The following is a 12,834-nucleotide window of genomic DNA, read 5'->3' as shown; positions in this document are numbered from 1 at the left end:
AGCCGGGAGGGCGGGTTTGCTGGGAAGCAGCTGTGGGTGATGCTCAGCAAAGCTACGCCGGGCCCGGTAGATTGATCCGTTCAGAACCGCCCCGCTTGCTCTCTGCGTTCCCTGGCTCTTGTTCTGTGACCGTGCCCGTAAGGAAAGAACCTGTGCCAGCAGTCGAGAGCAGCAGATTTTCCATGTGTTCTTTTCCCTGAAGTCCATTTTCACTGAATACATATATAACATAATGTGATTTTTGGTAGTAGTCAAGTGTCTGATAAAGCAGAAGCTTTCTTTGAATAGCAAGCAAGATTTAGTTGGGTTTTTTTTTATTGCAGAAGAAATTTTTTTTAAAGTCCCTCACTTGTTGTAACTACTTAATAAAAGGGGAGTTAGCAACTCGGAAAGCCTTCTGTTTTTCTTTTCAGAATCTTTCCTGGAGACAAAGAATGGCAAATGTCAAGAGCAGGGAAACAAAGTGGCTTAGATTCCGTTTTTTTAATGGAGGATTCATGGCCAGAATAGCAAGAGCTGTCTTGTACAAAACAAGGAGGCAGCTGTCATTTTGGAATGTTTGGTTTGTGTTTAGAGGGCAGGAAGGCACTGGAATAGGTTATCCAGGGAGGCCGTGGATGCCCCTGGAGGTGTTCAAGGCCAGGTTGGATGAGGCTTTGAGCAGCCTGGTCCTAGTGTGAGGTGTCCCTGCTCATAGCAGGGTGGTTGGAACCTGATGATCTTTAAGGTCCCTTCAGCCTTAACCATCCTATTATTAGAGAGTGTCTTTCTCTCTTCTTTTATGGGACATGCCATACGTTTTACCCTGCTCTTTCTTAAGACCCTTTTTGGGGGTTCCTCCTTGTCTTAAGGTTTCTAAACTGAAGGCAGGCTACTTGGCTTCTCAAGCACAAATATTTTATTAATTGTTCCAATTCTAAATTTTCAAACCACGCACATCTGAATGTAGAATTGAATAAATTTCTTTTGTTCCCCAAAGGAGTACAGAGTTTTGAATAAAGCAGCATGTACAAAACCACATGCTTACAAAACCCTTGTCCCTCTCCAGTATGGTATTGGTTATTTTTTGTTTCCCTTTGCATGCCACTATCTTTTTCGGAAGACGTAAGAGATGCAGAAGGTACTGAAAATTGAGTGACTATTCAAATTTCTGATCAGAAATTTATTTCGCCTACTGAGCTGCGTAGTTGAGAACGAGTACACAGTAGTCCTTTTCTTACTCTCTTTGGGTAAGGTTTAGCTTCCATTTAAATTGTAAGTGAAATACCAAGTCTAAATTAGTCAAAAACGTTCATGGGCTCAGATTGTGCTGCTTTGATGAGGAATGACTAGGTAGTCCCTCTCTTTTTGTTAGAAAGCCTAATTCTGAGCAGGACATTTTTCTTTTTAGCATTATTCAGGACTAGAAGAAGCGGTCTACAGGAACATCCAGGCATGCAAAGAACTTGCTCAAACCACCCGTACAGCTTATGGACCAAATGGTAAGTAAGTCCTAAAATTATTGTAGTGTTCTTGAGTAAAATACTATTTTTTAAGGCTAAACCTACCTTGACAAAGAAGCAAATGTTTTTTTCTTGGGGAGACACATTGGACTTGCTCCAGAACTCTACAATATAGGATTTGTGGCTATACAGCTCAGACTTGGTTTCGTTAGCTCTGGAGTTATTCACAATGTGCCTGCCTTTGTCAGGTTTTTGTACCAGTTACTGTGTCTCTTTTGCTGTCTTACTGCTGTATGAAAGACCTACAAAAACCAAAGTAAAGACAGTAACTTGGTGGATAGTCATAATGAACATAACCTTACCATGTCTGGTCAGAGATACTAAACCAAAAGGTTTTGTATAAATTAATTAAATTATGTACTAGTATTTCTGAAGAGAAGACTACTTACTTAGAAATAATTGACTTCTCATTAATGTAACAAACTTCTAAGTGTTATTTTGCAAAAATCTTTTAGGTTCTTAAATTATAAATGGGGCTAACATTTTGGTGTGTAAGATATACTTAAAAGTTACGAAACAGCATCTGTTTGCCTATGAATTATTATGTTTGCCTAATTATTTTTCATTTTTTTTCCCTGTTAGGAATGAACAAAATGGTTATCAATCATCTGGAGAAGCTTTTTGTTACAAATGATGCTGCCACTATCTTGAGAGAGCTGGAGGTAAAGTTTTTGTGCATCAGGATGTCAGTCTTGAGCTAGTGTTTCTGTTCGTGAGCTGCTATCGTTTTGAATGTTAATAAGGAAACACATGTCATCCTCCCAGATTATTTACATAGATCTTTTGGTAAATTATTTTTTCACAAGATTTGAGTAAGGTCAATGTGCTGTATCCACAGTGAGGAGACTCCTTTGTAAAGCTGCATTAAGTAGTTGCAGGAGATGCTTAATAATTACCTACTTTTTTCCCCAAAACCAGGGTAGATTTAGAAGAGGGTATGCCTATACAACACAATGTTTGGAAACCTCTGAAGGAAGTAGCTGTTAATCTTTCAGTGTTGGTGGTTGACATGTTCTGTTTGCTTAGAATCCATTCATTGGATTTAAGAAACTAGGGATATAGCAACATTCTCCTGTGAATACAGTAAAAGTGTGGCAACACTGACCTGTCCTAACTTTTTCTCTTACTATCAAATTCATATTTATGTCACAACACAACAAATATTTTATTGAATTCTGTACTTACTGATAGAAATAGTATTAAATATTTATTTTCTTAATGAATTGTCTTTGTGTTCAGTATAAGAATAACTGTGAAAGTCCCAGTTCTGTTTTTAAAAAATAGTCATCAGACTACTTACTTAATCTAACAAGTCTTGCATGTTACTTTCTGGGATAAAACGACAGCTGCTCTTCATTTTCAAGAACACAGCATTACTGTTGCATTTCTTTGAAAGAAAGGGAAAGCAGTGCAATCTTTAAGCAGAAAAAACACTAGAATTAAACAGTGATTTAGGCATCAGCTTTGCTTGTTACACATACAAATTCAGCTTGATGATCTTTGGAGGCTGCTTTCCTCCTGCAGAGCTTGATTGTGAAGCTACTGTATCCAGTAAGAATAACACAATCAATGTTGAGGATGTCTAATTCATGTTGTAGGGGGAATGCTTAGTTCTCCTTTTTTTTTTAATTTATATTTGTACTTGTACTTATTAGGAAAGTTAGCCAATTAAGATACTCTGTGGTACTTTCTTTTCCTATTCTCTGCATTCTTGGTATCTTTAGATACAACTTGAAATAAGAGAGCTTATACTTGACGCACAGAAAAACGTGTAGTTGTAGCCAAGGTAGAATGTTGGTAACTATGATGTGTAATTTCTTGTTAAGGTCCAGCATCCTGCTGCAAAAATGCTTGTGATGGCTTCCCACATGCAAGAGCAAGAAGTTGGAGATGGAACAAACTTTGTCCTTGTTTTTGCTGGAGTTCTTCTGGAGTTAGCAGAAGACCTTCTGAGGATGGGGTTATCAGTTTCAGAGGCAAGTTACACTGTGATTGCACTTCACAGAGCCTGAATTCAGATTGCTGTTGGTCTGTGTTCTTGGTTTGTAATACTGCGAATCATCTGCTTCCTTCTGAACTAATTTTTTAGATAGAGGTGTATGAAGAAGAACAGTATGTTTTGCTGCATGTGATTGCTTTCTTCCTTTGTAAGCTTTTGCATTTCTTAATGTTCTATGACCCTTTGAAAAGGATTATGAATGCACAGTGAAGTGGCATCATGAATATTTATTATTTCCTGCACAGGTGATTGAAGGATATGAAAAGGCCTGCAAGAAAGCCCTAGAAATTCTTCCAGACTTGGTGTGCTGTTCTGCAAAGAACCTTCGAGATGTTGAAGAAGTGGCATCTTTGTTGCACACTTCAGTGATGAGCAAACAATACGGCAATGAGCAATTTTTGGCAAAGCTGATTGCTCAGGCCTGTGGTAAGTGAACAAGGGTAGACATGTGCATGCATCTAAAACTGAGTAGGTTTGCTTATAGTCATTACTGTTGTCTTCATGTAAGATAAAAAAACATTTAGTTTGTCAGGTTAAATTGGATGGAATGCTTTAGCCTCTGAAATTAGTATAATCTTTCTTGTGTTGAACTCTTTGGCATTGTGGCTTAGAAAAGGTCTGTGTTTTCTAAATATTTCTAGAAACAGCTTTCTAGTATTTTTAAAGCAGAAGTCCATCTTTCTTTATCTTTTTTATCATTAAGAAGATATATTGAACTTCAGATAAGCTGTTACTAGTCTTAGCTGCAGGACAATGGAAGAAGATGTAGTTGTGCTGAGTTGTTGCTTTCTCCCTTTAGATTTCCAAGAAGAAACTTTCATGTCTAGTTTAAGTGTTTTCTCAGAATGTTCTGTGTTGGACTTAGCTCTTGAATGTACATGTGTAAATGGATTTTCAGGTTTAATTTTACTGAGCAGCCTGAATAGATGTTGCTTTCTGATTACTTTATGGTAAAAACAAAAATTCTTTTCCATAGAATCATAGAATGGTTAAAGTTGGAAGGGACCTTAAAGATCATCAGGTTCCAGCCTCCCAGCTATGACCATAGTCGCCTCCCAGGTTGCACAAAGCCTCATCCAACCTGGCCTTAAACATCTCAAGGGAGACTAAAATAGCCTTACACTGAGGCAGGAATCTCAAAGCGTTGAATCTGAGTACTTCTGTACCGACTCCAGACATTATTTATAGTGTTACTGTTTTAATTTATTCCTTAATCATACAAACCTTTATTTTTTTTTCCCTCCAACAGTTTCTATTTTTCCTGATTCTGGCCATTTCAATGTTGACAATATCAGAGTGTGCAAAATTGTGGTAAGTTGGAAGAAGCTAGCTTTATTCTAGTATTAGGGTAAACAATGTAATGAAAGTTAATTTTTAGATATTTGAACTTTGAAAGTGCCTCTTCTATTCTAATCTTGGTTGTGTTGTAGCATGTAGTTCTGGAAACTGGTCTCTGCATTCCTTGCTTAGTGACCAGCTTTCAGAAGTGAAGAGCATTAATATTGAAAGTTTACACTAAAACAGATACATTAACTTAATTATACATGAGGATGTTGCTGTTTGCATCTGTAGAAGAAGTCACAAGATTAGGATAAGATGCTGGCTGAAATGTAGCAGTCTAATCTTGCGTTCTTTTTGTCATTGGGATATTAGGCCTCAGTATGATATGTAGGATTGAGTTGTAGTTTACATCTACTATGAATTTCCCCCTGTGTTGTTTGGTTGGTTTTTTTCCCAAGGTAATAAATACATAAAATTTGAGCACAGAAAGCGAATGTCACAGACCTTAACCTGGAGCCCCAACTCATCTTAAAATGGGAATCTGGAAGGCAATGTTTGATGATACTAAATCAGCTTGTCTTATTTCTTTATGCTGAAATGAGAACTTAAGTTACTATATTCAAGTGAATATAAGAACTGCTTTTCATAAAGGGTAATGCAGCTTTCTGACAAAAAATGATCAATAATGCAGCTTTTTTCCCATTTTTTTCCTTTCAGGGTGCTGGTATCTCTGCTTCCTCAGTACTGCATGGTATGGTTTTTAAAAAAGAAACTGAAGGAGATGTTACTTCTGTCAAAGATGCAAAAATAGCTGTGTATTCCTGCCCTTTTGATGGTATGATAACTGAAACTAAGGTATGTAGAAGCTCAAAATAAGTTACATATCTATTTATGCTCATGTGCTGTTATTATAGACTTAACTATAAATATTCTTGACACTTGGTGATTGAGATATTTCTGTTAAAATTGAGTTCATTACTTTAAAAAAGTTCATAGAAAACGTCTGAACCTAATTTTGCTTTACAGGATTTTTGGGGTTGAAGAGGTGTTGTTTTTTGTTTTGTTGTGTGGTTGGTTGGTTTTTTTTCCTTATTATTTGAGCCAAACTATGTCTTGGAATGTTCAAGTCTCAAAGTTGCCTGGTAATGGTAGAATTGCCCTTTTTTTTTTTTTTTTTTTGACTTGTTTTACCCCAATGCCGAGGAAAGGGTGGCAGTATCGTAAAATAGGATGGCTTGAGGTTTGGATAGATTGGGAGACAAAGCTTTAAGGCACATGGTGAACACTGGATTGCTAACAGTGTATGTGTTTTACTAGGGCACTGTACTTATAAAGAATGCTGAAGAACTGATGAATTTCAGCAAGGGAGAAGAAAATCTAATGGATATGCAAGTCAAAGCTATTGCCGATAGTGGTGCCAATGTAGTAGTAACAGGTGGCAAAGTGGCAGACATGGCACTTCATTATGCCAACAAATACAGTCTTATGTTAGTCAGGTAAGTACCAGAAGAGTTTAAAAACATTTGATCTACCAGGTTTATGAAGGTACTTGCCATATTGTCTCTTGCCTCTCAAACAAAATACTGCAGACTGTTTGGTTTTCTAGTGGATCAGAACCTGAACTGCCATGTGGTTGTTTCATAGCTTATGTTTCTTGAGAGTATTTCACCTTTATTATATTTAATTGGGGCATAACTTGTGTATATAGTACTGTTGTTTAAGTGTCTTTATAGCACAACTGACATCAAGAATACAAAATTTTGTGGATGTAATAAAGAGGGCCTCAAGGGCATGTAAGTCTATACCATAGTGGTTGTTCCTGATCACAGTCCTTATGTGATGCTTTAGGAATTATGAGATACACCTCCCTGCATTCCTAATGCAGTTTTGGATTAAAGACCTAATTATTAATAGTTTTTTGTCACTTTTGTGGACCTTAAATCTTCTTATCTATAAATAAAGCATGTTTGTGCATCTTTGAAGTACAGTCTGAAAACCACGGTCAGATCACTAGTAGCAACTCTCGCATCTCAATCAAGTAGGTGATCCTTTCTTGAAAGCTGTAGCTTGGGTGGCCTCCAAAACCTTTGAGCTTCTGGAAAGGAATCATGATGCTGTAATCTCTTGCGTAACAAAGAAGCATTATTATGGAGGTGGGGAATAGATGAATTCAAGTCTTAAATACTAGGCAGTGAAGTTTGATTATTTCTATGTATTTGAGTTACTTATTTATTTTTAAATTCTTAGACAATAGTCTTTTGATAGCATCCCTGAAAATATGTAACCCATAAAAATAGATGAGTGAATTTTATAACTTGATGCAGTAAATTTTGATGGTTATCATTAGTTTACAAAATGCTGCCTAGCTAAGAGGATAGTTTCTCAAGTGTTAACATTTGTTTTGGAAATTTGTTGTTACAAAGTCTTTTTTTTCTTAAAGGTTGAACTCTAAGTGGGATCTGAGAAGACTGTGCAAAACTGTTGGTGCAACAGCCCTACCCAGACTGGTATGGACTTCTTAGATGATGAGCTGAAGGGAGAGAACTGATGAGCAAGTTAACCTCATATCTCTTGTTTTCCTTTCCAGACTCCTCCTACTCCAGAAGAAATGGGTCATTGCGATAGTGTGTATCTGTCAGAGGTTGGGGATACACAGGTTGTTGTGTTTAAGCATGGTATGTATGACCCATAGACCTCCTAATGCTAATGTTCTGGAAGTATGATGTCCATATGTGTTGGACATCAAACAAACTTAGTTCAGTAATGCACATGTCTGTCTGAACAGAAAAGGAGGATGGTGCCATTTCTACTATACTAATTCGTGGATCTACAGACAATCTGATGGATGACATAGAGAGAGCAGTGGATGATGGTGTAAATACTTTCAAAGTACTCACAAGAGTAAGTAACTGGAATGCTTCAATTATGGAAACTGAGCTATGGATTGGTTTGAGGCGGGACTTAATGCTTGCTTTGTGCTCATCTGCTACAAAGGCTGTCACAGATACTTACATGATTAGCTTAGAAGCCTTGTTGAGAGGTAGAGCAGGCTGTGTAGTAATGAGGTGTAGAGAAGATTGCTGCTGACGTCCTTATGAATACAGTGTACATAAAAGATGGTGCTCAATATGTAGTGCACTCAGTTTTTCAGTAATGAGATGAGTCCTTGAAGACAGAGTAGTTAGTTTTACCACTTTCTGATGGCAGTCAGCTCTTAGTTGATAACAGTACTTTTTTGTTTTGTAATGTTCCTTGAAAATCAGGCACAGAAGAAAAGTTAGCTTTGTCACTGGGGATTAGGAAGAACTGACTTGCAAATTAAACTTCCAGTTGATCAGTGGCAAGACGTGCTTCCGTCACATATTACAGATACACTTTTTATAGGTGGAAAAAAAAGTTACCCAGAGTGTTTTCTCTAAACAACTTTTGTGGAGGTTTGGTTTGTTGTTTGTTTTGGTTTTTTTAATGCAAAATGAAATGTTTGTGTATTTGGCTGGAAAGGTGGCATGCAGAATATGTCAAACTTTGTTTGACGCTTAATGTCCTGAACATACCAACAAAGGAGTGTTGATGCAGAGTACAGAAACAGCCAGAGTCTCTGCATTTACAATTGTCTCCAAGAGTTGTCCCAACATGTGATGTATGTTGATTACTTTTCTGTTCAAAAGCCTAGTTCCCAAGTAAATGCTGGTTTGCCAAAGGTTATACAAAATGTTTAATTTAAAAACAAAACAAACGCACCAAAACCCAAACAAATACATCCAGTATCTTGTGGTACTTGTTGACATATTAAACTTAGTGTACGGTAGATTGATTTTCTGTGTGAAGTTTTCCAACAAGTTAATGGAAAAGACAGGAAAACCTAGGATTTCTGTTATTAATAAGCAAAGAGTCGAAACTACTAAAACAACCCCAGACACACACCCCACTGCATTATTTTTTTTTCCTTATCCCAAGAGAAGCTCTTTTTCTTCAAAGATATTTACCATGAGTGAGTAAATTCTGGTTGGTTTCTCTTACAGTGCATGTGTGTTCTGAAGTGGATTCTTAGTGAGTCTATGTGGGATAAAGTTCTATTGCATTCTTCTTGATAGAGTGTATAAATCCTAAAAAGTAAAAAAATAAAATGATGCTTTAGTCAAAACTTTGCATTTTTGGGGTGGTCTGTTCACAGGATAAACGTCTTGTTCCTGGAGGTGGTGCAACAGAGATTGAATTAGCCAAGCAAATCACATCTTATGGAGAGGTACAGCAAATGGGCTTTTTTACTTTTATATATGTGCATATGCAGGTGTACTTCTATATATATGTATGACTTGCATATAAATCTATTAAAAATGTGGGGGGAAGATACCTGCCTGTCTTACAGTTTTTGAAATGTTGACATGGTTCTTGGCTTCACTTTAGACTTGTCCCGGGCTTGACCAATATGCCATCAAGAAATTTGCTGAGGCATTTGAAGCCATTCCTCGAGCACTGGCAGAAAACTCTGGAGTAAAAGCTAATGAGGTCATTTCCAAGCTTTATGCTGTGCATCAGGAAGGGAACAAAAATGTTGGATTTGATATTGAGGTAAACGGTCTATCATGTTACTTTGTGCTCTGGAATACAGGGTTCTATTTAAAGATACTTCTATTGTTATGAACTATTTATAGAGTAACTTAAATAATTTAAACTCTGTTTTGTACAGTCTAGAAGAATAATTTATTACAGTTGTAATACTGTAGGATTGGTTGTTCTTTTTTTTCCATGAGCAAACAGTGACATTCGATGTAGTATAATGGCCTTATGTAGAAGGCAAAATGAGATACTGAACTAAAACGATAGAAAGTAAGTCTGTAGTAATTTCTTAATTTTGTGTTCCTGATTATGGATTAGGAATGAAGGTTTTATGAAGGGAGAAAGAGATGAGAGAAGTGAAGAATTTTTTTTTCTAAACCTCTAACCTTGAAAACCCAGTAACTTGCCTGAGAAACTTGTGAATTATGTTTTTTCCTCAACAGGCCGAAGCTGCTGCTGTGAAGGATATGTTGGAAGCTGGCGTGTTAGATACATACCTCGGAAAATCCTGGGGTATCAAGCTGGCTACAAACGCAGCAGTAACTGTCCTAAGGGTAGATCAGGTAAGCTTGCAAGTAATTTGGGTGCTGATCTGAAACCTTTAAATCAGTGTGCATGGCACTAATGCCAAATATGTGAATCCTCTGGGATTGTAAGGTGCAGAAGTATGATGCTTGAAAACGTGGTTTATTTTCTGAGAGCCAGGAAGCAGTTTGTTGGGATGTTGCAATCTTGCTGCTTCTGTAGGAATGCAATTAATGGCTCTTTTTTTTTTTTTTTGTTAACTTGAAAGTTGATACTTGTGTTTAGAAAGTTTTCCTAACTTCTGTAGGAACAAGATGTAACACAAGAACATTTTTGCATATGTTGTTTTTACATAAAAATCCCAATTTCTAGGAAAAATGGGATGACAGAAATCTAAACTTTGTATATTTTGTGGAACTTAAGCAAAAATGTATTTGCATGTAAAATTTCTGTAGATTATTATGGCAAAAACAGCAGGTGGTCCAAAAGCCCCTAAGCAGCAAGGACATTGGGATAAGGATGACTGGAAAGATGAGCCTGAAAAATAGTATACAGTAAGCTCTGTTTCTCTAGCAGAGAGCTATCTGTGTGAGTGCATGCATGGATATATTGACGAGCACATGGCAGATCGTATCTTTCTTGAGGACACATAACACTGCTCTCTTATGTATGCTGATTGCTACCTGTTGTATATATGCTTTTGTGAGTGAATTTTACTCCTAAAACTGAAGATTTTTGACAAATGCAATTTTAGTTTTACTTTACTTACTGGTATAGCAAGTGGAGGAAATGAGCCTTTAACATGGTAGCAGTAGCGAACTTTATGCTTTTCAAGTGTGATGTTTAGACTCAGTAATTCAAAATAGCTCTGGTAATTCTGCTTTTCATAGTATGCATCTTACAAATAAGTCACTCAGCCTATTTTAGCACTCACATTTTGTAGTCTTAACTAACTGAAGTCTTAATTTGCATGCAAAAGTGAGAAAAAAGCCCTTTTTTGTTTATCAGGGCTCAGCATCTGCCATTTTCAAGAAAAAAAATAACAATTTGTGAAAATCTCAATTAGATGGATACTAATATTCACTGGCTTAGGTCCAGAGCAGGTAAACTGCATGAATTTAGTCAATATTGACAGGATCATCTGGCTGTAAGAGAGAATGGGATGAGTTTGATTCTAACCTTGTCCTTTTCTACTTCCCTGTTACCTTCAAGATCATTATGGCAAAACCAGCTGGTGGCCCTAAACCTCCATCAGGAAAGAAAGACTGGGATGAAGACCAAAATGATTGAACAATTTACCTGTTCTTCAGTTACATGATTGTGCGAGTTTTTTAATATTCCAGTTGGAGCCTGTCATGATGTTTAGCTCTGTTGCCTTTAAGTTATGAACAGCATCCCTTGGAGCACAGAGCTTCTAACACTTCAATAAACCTACTGACTGTTAAAATGTTAACTGTCATTTTATTTGGACTCAGTGTGACATGGTCGTTTGCAGTATGTGAATATGCAGGCATTTTTGTGGGGATGACAATGAGTGTGGTGTGGTGGGCTGACTTTGGCTGGCTGTCAGATGCCCCCTCCTCACCAGGACAGAAGCAGAACATGCATTGAAAAAAGCTCGTGGGTTCAGATAAAGACTGGGAGATCACTTAGTTTCTGTCGTAGGCAAAACAGACTAGTGTGGAAAATTATTTTTATATTTGATATAAACTAAAGTTAGAGGATGAGAAACAAGAACAAAATCACCCTCCAATTCACCTTCCTTTCTTCCCAGGTTTAGCTGTACTCCTCACTCCTCTACCTCTTCTCCCCTGTATAGATAGGGTGGGGGAGGGGAAGTGGGGGCTGTGGTCAGTCTGGAACAGCTCCTTTCTGCTGCTCCTTCCTACGTGAACTTCCTCTCCTCTCCTCCCACAGAGTACAGTCCTTTGTGAGATGCTTCACATGAGGATGCTCTGCCTTAGGTTACAGTTCATCAGAAATCACTGCTCCTGTGTGGTTCTCTGTGACCTGCAGTTTTTGACAGGGAAACCTCTAGTCTGGGCTCCTCTGCAGCTTGCTTCAAGAGGACAACCTGCTGGGGGCCTGGAGGCCTCCGAAGCTGCTGTGTGGAGGTTCAACACCGTCCTCTTCATAGGCTGCAGGGGGAGAACCTGCTCCAGTGTGGTCTCTCCAAGGACCACAGGGCAGTCCTTTGCAGGTGCATGGAGCTCCTCTTGCCTGGCTTCACACAGGGCTGTCTCACACTTCCCCCGCTCATGGGCAGCATTTTGCCCTTTCCCATAGGCTTTGTGAGGCACTGCCAGCTTTGCTGGGCAGCTCAGCTATGCCCTGCAGTGGATGCACCTGAACTGGCATCAGGCCTCTCATGGAGGCCACATCTACAGCCCACCCTAATATCTTGCCACCTGCACCCAGTAAGGTGCATGAGGGAGATGGACCATGAGCCAGCTGTGGGGTCCTGTTAACTTCAGGAAAGCATCATCTATAATTGTAGGTCTTTTTGCTCTTTAAAAGTATGTATCTTTAAAAGAATATTGCAGTAAGTATGGCAGCAGGTCCATGCCTACATTCATTATTGTTACATGCATCTACTTCATCATCACTTAAGGATCCCATGCTCCCAAAATGGCAGCCTCTGAGCAGTGAACTGCATCTCATTCTAATGGCCTTAAAAATAAACACTGAGCAGCAATAGCTAGCATGATGCAGGGGGCTGGAATCTTTCAACTGAAGCCCCTGTTAAGATTCTTCTTGGCAAGTAAACAAACAGCCTGTGTTACTCAGAGTAGCTTGAAAGAACTGCTCTTGAAATTCAAGCCACTTCAATAATTAATCCTTTTATTACTCTTGCCAGTGCTCCTCTCTTTCACAGCCAGAAGGGAGTGGAAGGCTAAATCAAGTCTGGATCTATCTTATGACTAAATAAGGCTGCCCATACAACAGCTACATTAGTGCTTGCTTTAT

At 38.2% G+C, this 12,834-nt stretch overlaps 1 protein-coding gene across 2 annotated transcripts; it reads left to right on the top strand.

Moving 5' to 3' along the window:
• The first annotated feature begins 1,396 nt into the window (after positions 1-1,396).
• CCT8 (chaperonin containing TCP1, subunit 8 (theta)) lies at positions 1,397-11,314 on the top strand. 2 transcript variants are annotated; one of them, XM_010001815.1, is made up of 14 exons: positions 1,397-1,481; positions 2,085-2,164; positions 3,329-3,478; positions 3,747-3,927; positions 4,751-4,812; positions 5,500-5,637; positions 6,100-6,278; positions 7,223-7,289; positions 7,370-7,457; positions 7,568-7,683; positions 8,957-9,028; positions 9,190-9,354; positions 9,786-9,905; positions 11,080-11,314. In XM_010001815.1, the coding sequence occupies exons 2-14, from the start codon at positions 2,087-2,089 to the stop codon at positions 11,155-11,157; spliced, it is 1,494 nt and encodes a 497-aa protein (XP_010000117.1). In that variant the 5' UTR covers positions 1,397-1,481; positions 2,085-2,086; the 3' UTR covers positions 11,158-11,314. The 2 variants fall into 2 exon arrangements, with proteins under 2 accessions (XP_010000117.1, XP_010000118.1); XM_010001816.1 differs by lacking the exon at positions 2,085-2,164 and having other exon boundaries at positions 1,470-1,481.
• Positions 11,315-12,834: the final 1,520 nt, after the last annotated feature.

This window comes from Chaetura pelagica, unplaced genomic scaffold (genome assembly GCF_000747805.2).
Source record: "Chaetura pelagica isolate M959 unplaced genomic scaffold, ChaPel_1.0 scaffold637, whole genome shotgun sequence".
NCBI lineage: Eukaryota > Metazoa > Chordata > Aves > Apodiformes > Apodidae > Chaetura > Chaetura pelagica.
The sequence above is the reverse complement of the archived record's forward strand: the minus strand, read 5'-3'. Positions and strand labels throughout refer to the sequence as shown.

Excerpts from the sequence above, each read along its gene's own strand:
- CCT8 (XM_010001815.1), top strand. The coding sequence starts at position 2,087 with ATGAACAAAATGGTTATCAATCATCTGGAGAAGCTTTTTGTTACAAAT. Across the intron at positions 7,458-7,567 it reads GGTTGTTGTGTTTAAGCATG|AAAAGGAGGATGGTGCCATT; the intron begins GTATGTATGACC and ends CTGTCTGAACAG. Across the intron at positions 7,684-8,956 it reads CTTTCAAAGTACTCACAAGA|GATAAACGTCTTGTTCCTGG; the intron begins GTAAGTAACTGG and ends GTCTGTTCACAG.